The sequence below is a fragment of the Vigna angularis genome, chromosome 2 (assembly GCF_016808095.1).
Source record: "Vigna angularis cultivar LongXiaoDou No.4 chromosome 2, ASM1680809v1, whole genome shotgun sequence".
Taxonomy (NCBI): domain Eukaryota; kingdom Viridiplantae; phylum Streptophyta; class Magnoliopsida; order Fabales; family Fabaceae; genus Vigna; species Vigna angularis.
The window spans coordinates 51322729-51339922 of record NC_068971.1 but is presented as its reverse complement, the minus strand read 5'-3'; the positions used below and the strand labels follow the sequence as shown (position 1 = coordinate 51339922).

The window sequence follows — 17194 nt, the reverse complement described above, 5'->3', positions numbered from 1 at the left end:
TTTACTATTAATTGAAATATGTTTGATGTTGTAAAAAAAAGTAAAATCGAAGTAAAATTTTGAGAGAGATAGAAGAGAATATGTATAGAAAATGAAAAAAAAAAAAAAAACTTGTATGAAAAAGAAGAAGAAAGAAAGAATAAAGAGAAATGGGGTTAGGTGCGGGGTTCTAAATTTAATCCACACATTACCTTATGATTTTAAATTTCTTCTAGCTTAAAAAACAAATAAAAATACTATATTTTTTTGGAAAACTTCTGAAAAGAGTTAATAAAAGTGATTATAGATGATTATGGAGACAGTATCCTAAGAAAACTCACGAATGAGTGTGTAATCTTTAAGCAACAAAAGTATATGTGGTTGGATGTCATTGAGTTGTCTCTTGTTCAAATTTAGAGTTGTCTTGAAAACATGTCTGCATTCAATGTATCAGAAGAAGCTATATTAGTGGAGAAAAACCAAAAGACAAAGTGCTGCTTGCTCAGATGCTTTTAGCTCATTCATTATTAATCATCACTTATACTTAGTTATATTCAAATCAGTGGCGTTGACAGAATAAAGCTCTACGGAGAATATATGTTTTATTTTACCCTTTTCTGATCCTTCATCATGCTTTCTTTTGTTAATTATAGGTACTACCTATGCTGATATCATATCATTCGACACGTTTCAAAAACTTTCTGCTTCTTTAACAATAATAAAAACTCTGATATCGTTTGGATTAGCACTGAAAGTAGTGACGTTTAATTAGATCAGATTCTTTTTTACAGAAGAGTAAGCATATTTAGATTTCACTCATAACTGATATAGGAATCAAATTAATAATGTAATATGTAAGACCCAGTACATAATAAGCACTAAAATAAAGTTCCTCCCGTTTATAAGAATAATATACACAAAACTTAGAGCAGCAAACATTTGTAAAGTGAAAAACTCCTAAAATTATTGAAGGTTCTAAACTTATTCATATATCATAATGTACAGTGAAATAAATTAGATTTTGGTTAAATTATGTATAATAATAATAAGGAGACAAATTTTTTTAAGGAAAGATACCTTAATTAGCAGTAATGATCCTAGTAAATATCTTCTTCAAACAGGGGTTCATCATAAAGGATTAAGAGAAATCGTTTTCATTTTTTATAGCCTATACCAATATTCCAAATAGTATTGATCATTTGGAATTTAGAACTTTATCTTGATTTTATCTTTAAAATATATTTTGGAAAGTTAAAGAAGGAAAAAATATTTAAATTTCTGGTATTGATTGTTAAAATTATAAAAGGGATAAATTGGATTAATATTTTTTATGAAATTGATTTAAGAGAAATGAAATGAAAAGAAATAAATAGAAAAACAATTTTTAAAATAATCCTCTTAAATACAAATTAGTTTGGCTAAAATACATATTTCTTTTCTCAACAATATCTTACTTGAATTTTTTATTTATATAAATTGTAAACCGATCGATTATGTCTTGACTGATTAATCTACGATTAAATGAGAAATCTTTACGTAGATCTTTTTGTTAAAAATAATGACTAGTCTCTAAAGTGAAATTGATTTTCTTGACAACCGCCTTAGCGAAAGCTTTGCTTATGCATGTAATATAAGAATATATTTCATCGGTTGAAAAAAATTAGTTTCACAGAGAAAAAAACTTTTAATAATATAATAATATAATTATGATTTTAAATTAAAAAAGTAATATAATTATAATTAAAATATTATTATTTGAGCGTGAGTGTGTGTTTTGTCGTTTTCTTGTGTCAAAGTATTATTGCTTTCATCGGTTTCTCTAATTTAATTTATTTCATTTATAAGAAAAAGTTTTGTGGGTTAAGAATTTTATACTAAATTTAATTATTAAGATAAAAATAAATAAATTTAAACAATTTCACCAAAATTCTTTTTTATTAATTTTATTATTATAATAATTTAAATTTAAAATGGCAATAGTTGACCCAGGCACAGTTTTCCACTTTTCCTCTTATCTCTCCCACTCTCCTATGTCATTAAGCTTCACTAGCTACTCTTGATTGTTTTTGCTCTCAGAACATTCATGTGTACTTAAATCATCCTTAAAGGAACCGTGCTTGTTGAAAGATTTGCTATGTTGTTATGTGATTTTCTAATCAGAATGTTACACTTTTTTGGATGAAGTTCACGTAATTTTAGAGCTTATAAACCCGCATAATATCAAGAAGAAAAAAAACTAGCTTATTAACTTAAATTCTATCTAATTTGAGTGTCAAAATATCTTGTACATGTATTTTTCTAATGATATAAACTATTAACAGGACAAAGTTTGAAAACCAGTTAGAACCAGCTACGTTCAATGAGTCTTTGAAGAGATCGTCTGACTTTGAAAAAACATTCTATATCAAAATAAATAAATGGTGTATTGTTGTCTTTAGATGTGTACGTTTGAATTAAAGTTATATAATTTTAAAATTTTTTTATTTAAATTTTTTTTTCTTAATTATGCATCGAAGCATATGATTTATTATAAAAATTCATAAAAAGACCTCTATAACTTTAAATGAAACATATATATTTTCTGGAAAAAATAACGTGTTAACAATTTCTTAGCGGTCGTAGGTGCGTTGGCCGACTCTTTATTTGAAAAATGTCTACTTTACAATTGTAATCATGTTGCTTCTGTACTCTTTCACTTTTATTATTATTGTTTAATTAAGCTAGAGTTGAATTTATTTCTCGATATCTCTTCTAGTGTTCAATCCACTACATTTAAGTGTCACTTGTTATATTTTCGTTTTAATTTAGGTCATAATAGGTTTTTTACGGTTTTAACTAATGTTTTCTTCTTAAGCATTGAATCACAAGGCAAGAAATTATCAGGTCTCTTTAAGAGTTAAATATCATTTTTAATCTAAAATATTTAAATAATAAATTTATCAGTTACTTTTATTTGTGTTGTTTATTATTTTCTCTTACATATGATTAAAAAATAAATTTTAAATCTAAGTCAATTTTATAAATCTAAATAAGATTTTAAATCTAAGTTAATTTCACAAACTTACATTATATTTATATTCATCAATATTGTAAATTGATTTTATTCTTAATTAATTGAGACTTTCAACACAAATTAAGAAAAAGTTAAGGTATTTGTATATATACAAAATTTTGGAATATCAAATATATAAAATATACTAAAATTAAGAGAAAAAAATATTTTTATTTATACATTATTTTTTATATATGCAAAAAATGGAGGGTTAAGATCTCCCTCTCATTTAATACTAAGTTTTTTCATGGATAATTTTTTATTTAATGTAAGACTTTCAATTTATTTTTAATTTCTATCAATCTCTTCTTAATTCAAATAGCTCTCTTTGACATTAGAAGGTTTTTCACTCATTTTTTAACATCAGTGAAGACAGATAAAGTTATAAGTTTAAGATTTTCCTATAAAAGATGTTAAATTAGTTGTTTGAGTCATGAGACGACAAAAATCTTGTTAAGTATATCTTTTGGAATAAAATAATAATTTAAAAGATTGTAATGCACATATTTTATATTATTATAGAAATTATAAGTAATTATGCTATGAAAATTGATATATAGTATGTATAATGCTCCAATAAAAAGAAAAAACTCACATCGATATATAGTATGTATAATGCTCCAATACTTTTTAACCTAACTCCATGACAACGACAAGACAAAAACACCTACGCACCAAAATGTATTGGTAAAGCAACCAACACACCAAGTACAAGTACATCCTCCATGTTCCGGAAAAACTGTTTATACGATTGGAGACCAACTAGAAACGAACTAACTTTGCTTTATCTCTGTTCTTGTCTTCTATGCTCTCCCTTTGGATTTAGGTTACGGTTACACCTTAACTAGTCAGAACTTTTTTTCTTTCGTACATTAATTTCCATATAATTCTTTCAAACATATAGTCAATCTATTTGAATTAATTAAAAAGAAAATAGTTAGATATTTTTAAAAATATTTATTATAATTATTTAAACTCGGATTCAAATAAATCAGTTTCATGTTAGAAACGTGAAATTTTTATTCCACACGTTAAAGTAAGAAACTATTATTCTCTGATGTCACTCAGTAAAATGTAAAATCCCTCTGTTCATCTCTTATTACATATTTTATTTGGTGTGAAACCGAAGCAAGGCTTTTTGTTGGTCTATATAAGTTTCTTTGTAGCACCAAGTTCTTCAACTTGACAGCTCTTCAGTTCACAGGTAAGTCTGATGAGAGTGTAATCAATCAGTTTTGACGAGACAAAGTTCTCCCAAACACTTCAACATGGCTTCTTCAGCGATGGAAACCTGCAAATCAGAGGATTTGCACATGCAGGTGGACGTTGAGAAGAACGCAGAGGATGTAAGGTCTCAGTGGGTTCTTAACGCTCCTGAGCCCCCAAGTCCGTGGCGTGTGGTTGCAGATTCTGTGAGGAAAACTATCTCTCACTATAAACAAAAGTTTTCCTCTCTCTCAGATCAACCCTGCACCACACTCCTCATGTCACTTCTGCAGGCCGTTTTTCCTATTCTTGCTTGGGGCAGAAACTACACTGCCACCAAGTTCAGGAAAGATCTTCTTGCAGGCCTCACTATTGCCAGTCTCTGTATTCCCCAGGTATACAAATCTCATCTTATTCTAATTAATTTATAATCTAAGCTTGTTGAATGGTGTTTTCAATTTTCATCATAGAGCATTGGATATGCAACCTTGGCACATCTTGATCCTCAATATGGACTTTGTAAGCCACTTCCTTTTTCCTACGAATCATTAAAAGTTTTTAACATGTTGAGGAGTCCTTACTAATCTGTGTAATAAAACCATTTAGATACAAGTGTTGTACCACCAATTGTATATGCTGTGATGGGAACTTCTAGAGAGATAGCAATTGGTCCTGTGGCAGTGGTTTCATTGCTGTTATCCTCAATGATGGAGAAACTAGTAGACCCTGCTTCTGATCCAGTGGGTTATACAAAGCTAATTCTACTTGCTACTCTCTTGGCTGGCATCTTTCAGACTTCCTTCGGCCTCTTGAGGTGAACATGTTTCATATACATGTTTCTTTCATAATTCTTATAATCAGTATACATAGTAAAAGTCATTTACAAAATGGGTGATTGGTGACTTGTTAACACTTTTTAACACAGGCTGGGGTTCCTTGTGGATTTCCTATCCCATGCTTCAATAGTTGGATTTGTGGCAGGAGCAGCCATCGTTATAGGGCTTCAACAGTTGAAGGGACTCTTAGGAATCAGCCATTTTACCACCAAAACCGACATAGTCTCTGTCATGAAAGCTGTCTGGGAAGCAGTTCATAATCCTGTAAACTACTTCCCCTGTCCCTTTGCTTTTTCTTTCTTTTCCCTATAAATTGGAGCTGCGACACCTCATTCCAATTCAACATTCGCTGCACTTATTATAAAACATAATTTTCATTATTAAAAAATATAGCATATGATTCGTTTTTCGTATTTACATATAATGAATTCGGAATGTATTTAATTTAATTTTTATTTGTGAAAATAATTATTTTGGAAGCCAATCAATAGTTTTTTAAAGTAACCAATTTGTTTTAAATTGTATAATAAACACATGAATTTTTTTTAAAAAAATTGATTTTTATGAAAAAAATGTAACAAACTGTTTATATACACAGGCCTGGGACTCATTTTAAATTTTTAAAAATCACTCTCCAATCCTTCTAATAATATTAAAAAAAGTAATAATAATAAATAATGCTCCTATTATAATTTCATCAGTCCAAGGTTCCAAATTAAAAAGCAGAAAATTTCGATTTGAGAACTAATTAAACAAATTTTGTTAATGCATATTAACGCTAGCATGTACATGTTGAATTACAGTGGAATCCTCGAAATTTTATCCTTGGATGCTCGTTCTTGGTCTTCATCCTAACAACGAGATTTCTGGTGAGCAATAAATGGAATGAGCTTTCAATTCTCTCCCTCTTATTTGCATGATTCTGGTGGGATTCTAGTTTGAACACTCTAATTAATTCTCTTGCCAGAGTAAAAAGAAGAAGAAACTGTTCTGGTTGGCATCAATTTCTCCTCTGGTGTCAGTTATTTTGTCGACTCTACTTGTGTTTTTGACAAAAGCTGATAAAAATGGAGTAAAAATCGTGAAACATGTCAAAGGAGGATTAAACCCAATCTCCATCCATGAGTTAGACTTCAACAGCCCCCACATTGGAGAAGTCGCGAAAATTGCACTAGTGGTTGCTGTCGTTGCCCTTACCGTGAGTAACAAATTATAATTATATATCAAGTTGCCATATTAATTATATTTTTGTTTTCTTATTTTCCATTTCATGTTGATACGATACCACCCATTATAGGAATCTATTGCTGTTGGGCGATCTTTTGCATCCATCAAAGGATACCAACTTGATGGAAACAAGGAGATGATGTCAATAGGTCTCACAAACATCATAGGATCTTTTACCTCTTGCTACGTTGCAACTGGTACATAGGGAAAATGAGTTTTTCTTGTTATGTTCTTCAATAAAAACGATGAAGTTGTTTTGTTTAATTGATTACGCAAGATTAATTGTGGCAGGTTCGTTCTCCCGCACTGCTGTTAATTATGCAGCTGGGTGTGAAACTCTGGTGTCAAACATTGTGATGGCGATGACGGTCTTGGTATCGTTGCAGTTTTTGACAAAGCTCTTGTATTACACTCCTATAGCTATTCTTTCTTCTGTGATCCTATCTGCTCTCCCAGGACTTATTGACGTCAATGAAGCTTATAAAATCTGGAAGGTTGATAAGATAGATTTTCTTGCTTGTGCTGGTGCCTTCTTCGGAGTTCTGTTTGCTTCTGTGGAGATTGGTCTGCTAGTGGCGGTAATCATTGCCACTCATCTCTTTTTCTTCTCATCATCACTTCACTCCCAACCAATTATCACCATCACTATAAAACAGTAAACATAACTACGTAAATATTTATACATATGTGCATGATAATTAACAAACAATTAGTCCAAATGAAACTATTATATGAAGATATTGATTAATTAAGTTCAAGTCTTAACATAGATTAATTAATTATCCATATATAAAACAATGGATATGTCAGTTTTTGCTGATGCTATCTTTATTATAGTGGGGTTACTAGTTTACAGCATGCCGAACTGTTCCTGTTTTAAGAACATCACATTAGGCAGCATATATGCTAATGGAGTCTTTTCACTCAGAGAGCTCTCAATTAAATTTCTTCTATATTCTTGAAGAATCAACATTAGCATCATTTTGCCACCTTACTATGTATGCATTTAAAGTTTCAACTGTTTGTGTATAATAAACTATATATGAATGATAAGAATTATGATAAGAATAAATTCATATATATAGTTGTGTGAAAGCGCACACAAACTCATATTTACTGTTGAACATTATGAAACGCAATAATATTTCAACTGTAGGCAACTCTAGAGTGGATATCTAAAAGCTTTGAAGTTACAAGCTATATTTGTACTTTTTAAGAGTATGATATTCAGCAGAAAAAAGAAATTCTAGTATTCATGAAAATGAGTGACTTGTACATTATATAAGCAATCCCCACCACTTGACTGGACCCACATATTTGGCACTAAGAGTGATGCAGAATGGATGTGCACCGTTGAAAACTGCATATTCTCTTTGGTTGGGACATATTTATACCTTGAAAATTAAAGCCACCTTAAAAATTCTCTATATGGAATGATATTCCTTGCTAGGGTTGCAATCACATGACTGAGATCTCACATATAAATTCTTTTCAACAAATCACTAACGCTTAAGTTATTAAGTCAAATTGTTTCTTTGTCTAAATGGCCTAAACAAGTAGTCCTTTTCTCTTGGAAGTGACAAGACATTCAAAAGAAAATTAATGAAAGGAAAAATATTGCTAAGGCCAAATGGATAAGAGTTTACTTTGTTTCTTTTTAATTGTAAATAATCTTGTATACTGATTACTTTGTTTCTTCATCTGTAGGTGGTTATATCTTTTTCAAAGATCATTCTCATCTCAATTCGACCAGGCACAGAAACTCTAGGAAAACTTCCTGGCACTAACTTTTTCTGCGATGTCTATCAGTATCCGATGGCAGTTAAGATTCCAGGGGTTATGATAATACGAGTCAAGTCTGCGTTGCTTTGCTTTGCAAATGCCAATTTCGTTAGAGAAAGGTATTTGTCATATACAAATGGGAAATGTCAGAAACATGAATAAGATTTTAATCTTCAATCTGTGTTTCAAGGATCATCAAATGGGTCTCTGAGGAAGAATCAGAAGATGACAAAGGAAATTCAAGAACCACCATTCAACTCGTAATTCTTGACACCTCCAGTAAGCCTTTCTGACACTAGTTTTTACTATAATAGGCTATTGATCTTTCTTAAAAAAGGAAAAGAAAATGAAATCAATTACCAGATGAAAAAAAGAAAAAGTAAACATCTCAGCAAATGGAAAAAGAAAACAAGTACAGACATATACATAATAATACAGTATGATGAAAAAGGAAAATAGACAGAGACGTGCTAAAGTGATATTTTTGAAAATTCTACTCCGTTGACTTTTAATTAAATGGAAATAAAAACCTTTAAAAATGCAAATATTATTCAAGCATCTTGGAATATTCATGTTGTGATTAAAACATTTACTGTCTCAGCTGTTGTTTCTTGGATTGAATCATGATGTTTGGTTGCTACAGATTTGGTGAACATTGACACCTCTGGAATTGCTTCTCTGGAGGAACTGCACAAGAGTTTGTCTTCACATGGAAAACAGGTAACTTCATTTTGTTTCAGTCAAAACCGATGATGATCAAGGGAAAATTTTCACGGCCATTTTTAAGCTTGGTTAAATGGATGATAAACAATATGAAAGTGTTGTATAAGAATGATGACGTAGTGGATTTTGTGTTGTTCTCAGTTAGCCATTGCGAACCCTAGGTGGCAAGTGATACACAAGCTAAAGGTTTCAAACTTTGTCTCCAAATTCGGTGGCAGAGTATTTCTCACTGTTGAAGAAGCTGTTGGCTGCAAGAGCCGCTGCTAAGATATACGATCGCAGCTTCAACTGTTAACTGCTCAGTCTGATGTGTGGTAAAATAAAAAAGTTCAAAACAGTATCCAATATCCATTTCTCTCTGGAAAATCGCAACAGTGCTTATGAGTTTGCTTGTATTTCTAGTCCCAAGTATGTACAAATGGGACATTAGAATAAATCATCTTGTAGAAATATCTTGTTGGAGATGCTGCAAGTTTCTGCTAATGTGTGTGCTTAATAAGATTGCTGTTTGAAGTTGTGTGTAAAACTGTTGCAAATACTTTTGGTCAGTGTTGGTGGAAGTTTTTTAGCTCAAAAATTACTAAGTTCATTACGTAATGTTTTATTTTAAAGTGAAAAAGTTTAGCACATTTAAATATATATAGCAGGAGTGAGAATCGATTTTATATAAATGAATGAAATATTTGAAGTGTATACAATAATCTAAAATATGTAAAAAGGAAAATTAAAAACAATTTTTTTTAAAAAAAAAAAATTCATTATGTGTAAAATCAATATAAAAAATTTATACGTATGAAAGCATATTTTTCTATTATGTGACGTTGAACATGTTTCCAACTTACTCCAATTCATTTTCATTTGTCCACTACTAGTACAATAGATTTTGCAAGTCAACTCCTTTGCACTTACTACTTTTCTGCCACATTATATATTTCGTATTGGTCCTTCGATGTTTTTCGTTAAATATGTTTATTATGTCTTAATTCATGCATACAAAAATGATGGTTTATTTTTTTATGAGCAAAAATAAATATAATTAAATAAAATAAAGCTGTCATATTATTTTTAAATTTTTAACCACAATTAATTACAAAAATAGTGTCGGTGTAAAGTTTTCATATTAAATTATACACACATGCTTTAGTGAGTTACATGGGAATGGTGTTATTTATTTTAGTGTAGGGCTTTTGCAGAGTTGAAAAGTAGATAAAATTAAGTTTAGTGGTTGATGTGCTTAGACGGTAAGAGGGATAGATTCATAGAAGTAAGTGTTCTGAGACACTAAGCATGCACTAACTTTAGGCACAACTTCACGTTTTCCAAAGTGTACATTTTGCGAACTTCTTAGTGTACCTTGTCCACATTCAATCTATATACACTGTTCTCTTCTTTTTCTCACTCGTTTTTTTTATGCAGAATTGTACTAAAGATGCTGACACTTTTCTTAGAAATGTTCAATGCAAAGTTTTATAAGCTTTCTGAGTTAACATAAGAACATCTTAAATATAACAACTTTTTAGATAAAATTTAGATTTTGAAAATGACAAGCTTAATTGTACAATTATATTAATTTTCAACTTATAAAAGATTAAATTGTAAATAAAAAATTACAAATATACGTAGAAAAGGTTATCTTTAGAATGAAATTCATCAACGTCAAAATGAGTCGAAACACGTGAGTCAACCCAGTTCACCAAGGGTTTGAACCGGGTTTGGTTGGAAAAAAAATGCAAAATTTTTTATGTGAGTCAATTTTGACCCGGCTCACTAAGAACCCAGCTCACACGAGTTGAACCCATGGTCGGTCGGGTTGGCTCACCAACCCACTTATTTGTTTTAATTAAATCAAATTAATTAAATTAATTATTCAAATCTATTTTTTTATTGAAATCAAATTAATTAAATTAATTATTCAAAACACACATTTACTTAGCAATAAAGCCTTTCGCATTGTTGTCTTTCCAAAAGTTCCCCAAGTTTTCCTCTGCAAATAAAACCCTAAGATTATAGATTGAATAATATTACACATGGAGATGCTACAAGAGAGTATTAAGATGCTTCAAGAGAGCATAATAATACTGTGGATTTATCTATTCAGGACTCCAATTTAATAGATGGATAAAATTAGTTCAGGAATATATCATTTGTTTTATTTTGTTTTAGACCTATCTACAAGCATGACAGTTTTATGTTGTGTTATATATTTTTGTTAACGGCTATATGTAGTTTCTTGGTCAAACGATTGTGTATGTGTCATTAAACTAAATTGTCAAAATTTTATGCTTGATAGCTTAGAATATATATAACAATATATTTCTTTTGTTTCATTTTCTTTTATAACAATTGGTCCAATTATTACTGTTTGAATTTGATGGATCAAAATAACATGTTATAAGAATATAAGAAGAGGGTGAAAAAAAAAGTTAATTGAGTCAATAAGTCAATCCGTTTAACCCACCAACCCGTGGTGGGTCGGGTCGAATTCAAATTTTTTCAACTCGCTAATAAATGAGTCGGGTTGAATTGACTTACTAAGTGGTCCCGTGATGAGTCAGGTCGGTTACCCATTTTGACCGCTCTAAAATTCATAAAAGAATTACCGTAGAATGACAAATAAAGTGATATAATAAAATCCATTTAAAATAAAATAACACCTGCCATAAAGATCTAGTCAGATTTTTATATTAGAGATTCTCTTAAATAGCTTTTGCTAACAACTTATATAATTCTTTTATAATAACAAAATTTTCAAGTTACTTTTTAAAAATGTATAATATAATAAGAAGCACGTTGCTCTTTCACCATTAGTTTATTTTCTTAAAGTGGCAATCGAAATACTTGTTAGCTCGTAAATTTCAAAAGTATTTTGTTTTATTCGGTGACATATAATTTGATTTTGGTTAGTATGAGAGATTCAAATCTCAATTAACGTGAGATGTAATTCAAGAACAATATTCATTCTTTTAGTTTTTTTTTACATAAAAAAAATTTACCTTTTTTCTTTTCAATATCCACCACCTTGTTGTGAAGGTGGTGTAATTCAATAATATCATTTATGAAGGAGACATCATCTTGGTAAATTATCCTTCCTATAAACTTAAGTGATTGAGAGTAAGAGGATGTAACCCATGGGCTTTTCTCTTGGAGTGTTTCTTTTGCACCACATATAATTTCTTCCTGCAACCACCACGCGGAAATATAGGTTTCCGGATATTTTGATCCGGACAAGGTTGGTGGCCGGTACATACTAAAGCCTACAAAGAATTTGTTGCAATTATCTGTTTATTTATTTGCATCAAATTTTAGCTTTTATTTTAGAGTGCTCAAAGTGTATATAAAGTACATTAAGGCAAAATGTTTTTGGTCACGAACGTTTTTTTGTTTTTTTCAAACTACCATTTGATAATTTTTTTACCTTTAAATTGATTAAACTAATCCTCCCCTTTTTAAAAGTATTTAAGTTTATTCATTTTTTTATAGCAAAAATTATTATCTAGTGACAATCTTTAATGCTATGTTCACTTCCACATATTTATTGTTTAAAGAGATTTGAAGAGATGGATGTGCAGGGATTTTGGTTGTTCACTTGCACATATTCAAGAAGAAATGAAAGGAATGATTTGAGGGATGAGCTTAAAATCATCTCCCTCTAATGAGAGAAGATTTGCGGGAGAAAAACATCACTTTCCTTTTTTATCCGTTATATACAATTAATAATAATAATAATAATAATATTATTATTATTATTATTATTATTTCAATTTACTAAATTATTAAAAATATGAAAATTAAAAATAAATTCATTTTACTAAAATAAAATTTTTGTACAATATTAAAATTAATTTTAAAATCAATGTTAATTTTTTACTCTTTATAAACATTTTTAAAAATGTAACATTAACCATTATTATTTTATATTACTTTAATAACTAGGGGTATTTTGGTAATCTTCAATTTCTACCAATTAAACAAATTTTTTTTATCTTTCACATAAATCAAATCCTACACTAATTTTTATAAACTTTACTTCCAAATTCACTCTCGTTTACTTCCAATTTATTTCGAAATTCACTCAAACAAACAACAATTAATTCACCCTCAAATTCATTCACTCACTCTCCCTCAATTCCTCTCCCCCGAGTGAACACACCCTCTAGAAAAATGAATAGAAAAATTAAATTGAGATAACGTGATATTATTTGTAAAATTCATATATAAAATAACTAAATGTACACACTTCTTTAAGTTTGATAACTAATTAATCAATTTTTAAAATATAAGAACCAAAACCAAAATTAATAAAAAAACCAAATGAAAAAAAATATTTAAGCCATGAATCACTACCTTTGATTTACATATTTTATTTTTCTAAAGCAAATAACTTTGACTCGGATCATTATAAGGATGACATGAAAAGCTAGATTTCCAACCCTACTACACAAATTGTAATGTTTAAACATAAACGAGGGTAGTACGTATTTTAGCTCCGGAGTCACTCAAAACCAATTATTTTCATAAAATAATTGAACATATTTTATATTTTCCAAGATATTTATTATATACAATCAGTCTTTCATTTAACAATAACTTACAAAATATCAAAAGAATATGGTAAGAGAATGTAACATTATGCAAATAAAAAATAGATCAAATAATAGTAATTAAAGAAGCGCAGCAGAGCTTAGAGGGATAAGCGCTTTCTTAATTCTCTCTACTGCTGTCTTTAAAACAGTAAGAGATTCTGCATAAGAAATGCGGATGCAAGTATCATCTCCAAATGCACTTCCCGGCACCAGTGCAACCTGTTGTAAATCAAAACAGCAACACACCAAAGTTAAGGATTAGCCTTAGGCTATCAGATATAAAAAAATATGTCATAGTAGTTATGACAGGTGATAAAAAAAGTATTGCTCGCTCTACGGAGAAAGGAGTTCATCGACATAAATACTAATCACTAATTATATCTGAGTCTAATTATATAAAAGATTGATATTTTTCTTTATTCAAAACTTTAAGACAATAGATTTTTCATCTTTATATAATGTTTTAATTTTTAATGAGTATGTGAGAGTGGATTAAGTTTATTATAACTTACTTTTTCGATATGTTGTAAAATATACTTATCTTTTATGACTTCCAAAAGTATGATACGATAACTCTTGTCATAATATATTCATTTTATCCGTCATAATATTTGTTTTGTGTGAGAAAATCACTTTTAATTTTCCAGCTGATGAAATATGTATAGAATCTTAAGAGGTCATTTAAATGAGTATACCAGGCCCTTTTCCAGCAGGTATCGACAGAGGGAGTCAGAATTCTCAATTAAGCCAAACCCTTCGGCTTCTCTTCCATAATAAGAGCTGAAATCAATGAACAGATAAAATGCCCCCTGAAATTGAAAAAGTTTTTAATAAAAGGAAGGAGCTAAAACGCGGAAAAGGAGGGTCAAGCAACATGCTGATAAGTTCACACCTGTGGTTGAGATATTTTCACACCATCCATTTCTGAAAAGCTTTCAACCAAGAAATCCCTTCTTTCCCTGAAGGATTTCACCATGGTGGAAACAGCCTCTCCACCTGCATAGCCTAGTCCTAATGCAGCAACACCAGCTTTCTGAGATATACTGCTTGCCCCTGAAGTGAACTGTATTCAATAAAATGTATTTGATATCCATATCTCAGTAGTTAGTTAAGCGTTGGTCAGAGTATAATAGTTAGAAATATCAGTTATGTATCATTTCAGAAAGCTAAGCAGTATATGTTACGTATAACATAAATAGCAACACAAGCCCAATTTCTTTAGCAAAAGGAAATCAAGAAAGTTTGATTTTGAGTGAAATGAAATGAAATGAAAATGCAGCCTACCTGACTTTGAATCTTTCCGCAGGCAGCAACAAAGTGTTTTGGACCAGCAATATACCCAAGACGCCACCCAGTCATGGCAAATGTCTACAAGAACAGTTGAAAACCATTATAATTCAGACCCGAGGCTTTTACATTTATCATAATTTACAGACATTCTAAGAAATACATCATTTGCATGGAGCAGAAACAAAAAACAATTAAGAACACAAGCATCAACATGCACAACAGAAAATTTATACCAATTAGAAACTGTATACTTTATACGTAAGAGCATATATCATCATAGACCAACCTTGGAAAACCCATTCACTGTTAGGGTTCTGTCCCACATTCCAGTTAAAGATGCAAAGCTTGTGTGAGTTGCAGGTGCATAAATTATGTGTTCATAAATTTCATCAGAGAGAACCTGTGTAAAACAGCCGTAGAGATCTTGAAATGGACTATCATTGAGGAAAAGGAGAAAACACATTCAAGCGTAATGGGTGCTTGTTTGTACCAGAAGCCTGGGGTGCTTTTCTACAATTTGGGCTATCTCTTCAAGTAATTTCTTAGAGTAGACAGATCCTGTTGGATTACACGGTGAACAAAGAATAAGTAGTCTTGATCTCTCTGTAAGGTTGGCTTCAAGCAGTTTCGGATCCAAAAGAAAGTTATTAGATATGTGGGTTGGAATAATCACAGGATTTGCATCTGCTAGTCTTGCCATTTCTGGATAACTCACATAGAATGGACCTGGAATGATAACCTGAAACATTCGCAGCACAAGAAGGTAAAAGAAAACCTCCACAGCTTACAAAAGGATAAATAACATCTGTGTTATTAGTTTTCTAAAACCACAAATATCGTAAGTGCATCTTTGGTTTCATGTTAACTAGAATCACTTTAAAAATTCAGCTAATGTGGTTTTAGATAAACGTTAACTCGTTGTTGCATGTTAACGAATTAATTTTGGCTACCTTACTGACTTTGTGTTTAACCAAAATCAATTCTGTTAATACTCACCAAAACTCAAACTCAGAAATTGTAGATGCTCATGGTGGAGTATATAAGGTGTTTCATTTCATACCTCATCTCCTGGGGAACAAACTGCAAGCACTGCTTGAACAACACTCTGTTTCGCTCCATTACTGACCAAAATCTCATCTGGGGTATATGTAATTCCATTCTCCTCTACAGAAACAGTCATGAAACATACTTCAAACGGCTAATCTCGCATAATGATAACAATAATGAGAAATATACTCGTTAAGCATCTAAATTCTGAAGTAACCTTTTAGCTTGTGACATATTGCTTGGCGTAATTCCAAGGTTCCGGCATTAGGTGTATATCTAGTGTGACCGTCACGAATTGCATTCATCCCAGCCTATATCATCGTTATGCATGTCAGGCCATGATCATGAATTCATGATACAGTACACAAATAAAAGGGACAAAAGAAAGAAGAACAAACACATTTATCGATAACATTTACAAACAAATGGAAATTTACACAAAAACTCGCCTCGGCTATAACAATGGGTGTGTCAAAGTCAGGTTCTCCAGCCGCTAAGCGAATAACGGGAACTCCAGCTTGTAACAGAGCAGTGGCATGATCGCTTATTGCCACAGTTTTGGAAGGCTTCACAGCATTAACTCTGTGGCTCAAAGAAACATCAACTTCTACGTCATCAAAATCACTCTTATTTCTTGCCTTTACCACGACCACCCTTTTGTTCAGCTCCACGTGATTTCTTTTCTGCATGGCTCTACAAAGCCAATAAAACCATTAATTAGCAACGACAATGAAGTGATGCTGAAGTGGAATGGCAGAAGAGAATTGAGGTAACCTGAAAGGAAGTGTGGATAGGGATGGAAAGAAGCAACGAGAAACGGAATAGTGGTCTCCAAACGTGATTGTGGAGATGGCGGCGTTTTGTAGTGCATTGGCCATGGAAAATGATAAGAAGCTCTCTATGCAAATGCAACGTTGAAACTCTAAGAAAAGAAGGAAAGTGCATTATATATAAGTTGAAAGGGGGTAGAGGAAGATGTGAAGATGGAGTTGGTGGAAGTTTTGGCGCGTGCTTAAGAAGCAAAGCTAAGGGTAACTTCTCTTTTCCTTCACATCTTCCTCTACTACTTCTACCAGCTTTTTGTTTGCGTTGGTCAAATATGTACACTTCAACTTCACCAACTAGACCGACAACCTTAAAATTTCCTATTTATAAGTGTTTTGTAATGTAAATGATTGTTTGACATGTTCTAAAAATTACTTTCACTTAACAATTCATTTTAATAATATAGTACTATATATTAAAAGTTTAAGTTAAAAAAAATTAAAATATTACTATTTTAGATTTTCAAGAAAGTGTTTTTTAGTTGGGTATTAAAATATGACCATCCTAACATTTATAATCCTATCTATTAATAAGACTGAAATATTATTCCTATAAAATTAAACTAGAACGTGTAGAAATTGTTGATTTTTATTGTTCTCGTTCTGGGCTTAAGAGAAGAACAAAATTAAGTTGGAAGTGAGTGA

At 30.9% G+C, this 17194-nt stretch overlaps 2 protein-coding genes across 2 annotated transcripts; one reads left to right on the top strand and one right to left on the bottom strand.

The window, feature by feature from the left end:
• Nucleotides 1-4191: 4191 nt before the first annotated feature.
• LOC108328029 (sulfate transporter 2.1) lies at nucleotides 4192-9409 on the top strand. Its single transcript, XM_017561804.2, has 12 exons — nucleotides 4192-4632; nucleotides 4708-4756; nucleotides 4844-5051; nucleotides 5163-5337; nucleotides 5877-5942; nucleotides 6041-6271; nucleotides 6371-6497; nucleotides 6592-6878; nucleotides 8008-8201; nucleotides 8273-8361; nucleotides 8726-8802; nucleotides 8947-9409. The coding sequence occupies exons 1-12, from the start codon at nucleotides 4300-4302 to the stop codon at nucleotides 9070-9072; spliced, it is 1962 nt and encodes a 653-aa protein (XP_017417293.1). The 5' UTR covers nucleotides 4192-4299; the 3' UTR covers nucleotides 9073-9409.
• A 3944-nt stretch (nucleotides 9410-13353) lies between these two features.
• Nucleotides 13354-17163, bottom strand: LOC108326905 (bifunctional aspartate aminotransferase and glutamate/aspartate-prephenate aminotransferase). Its single transcript, XM_017560508.2, has 10 exons — nucleotides 16500-17163; nucleotides 16175-16418; nucleotides 15943-16036; nucleotides 15739-15842; nucleotides 15169-15417; nucleotides 14965-15078; nucleotides 14673-14756; nucleotides 14281-14451; nucleotides 14084-14197; nucleotides 13354-13607 (listed from the first exon to the last, which is right to left on the bottom strand). The coding sequence occupies exons 1-10, from the start codon at nucleotides 16601-16603 to the stop codon at nucleotides 13467-13469; spliced, it is 1419 nt and encodes a 472-aa protein (XP_017415997.1). The 5' UTR covers nucleotides 16604-17163; the 3' UTR covers nucleotides 13354-13466.
• Between the last annotated feature and the right edge of the window lie 31 nt (nucleotides 17164-17194).

Coding starts and splice junctions, on each gene's coding strand:
- LOC108326905 (XM_017560508.2), bottom strand. CDS start 16,603: ATGGCCAATGCACTACAAAACGCCGCCATCTCCACAATCACGTTTGGA. Junction 14,452..14,672: donor GCGGAAAGATTCAAAGTCAG/GTAGGCTGCATT, acceptor TATTGAATACAG/TTCACTTCAGGGGCAAGCAG. Junction 14,198..14,280: donor TGAAAATATCTCAACCACAG/GTGTGAACTTAT, acceptor TTTCAATTTCAG/GGGGCATTTTATCTGTTCAT.
- LOC108328029 (XM_017561804.2), top strand. CDS start 4,300: ATGGCTTCTTCAGCGATGGAAACCTGCAAATCAGAGGATTTGCACATG. Junction 6,498..6,591: donor CTCTTGCTACGTTGCAACTG/GTACATAGGGAA, acceptor TAATTGTGGCAG/GTTCGTTCTCCCGCACTGCT. Junction 8,202..8,272: donor GCCAATTTCGTTAGAGAAAG/GTATTTGTCATA, acceptor CTGTGTTTCAAG/GATCATCAAATGGGTCTCTG.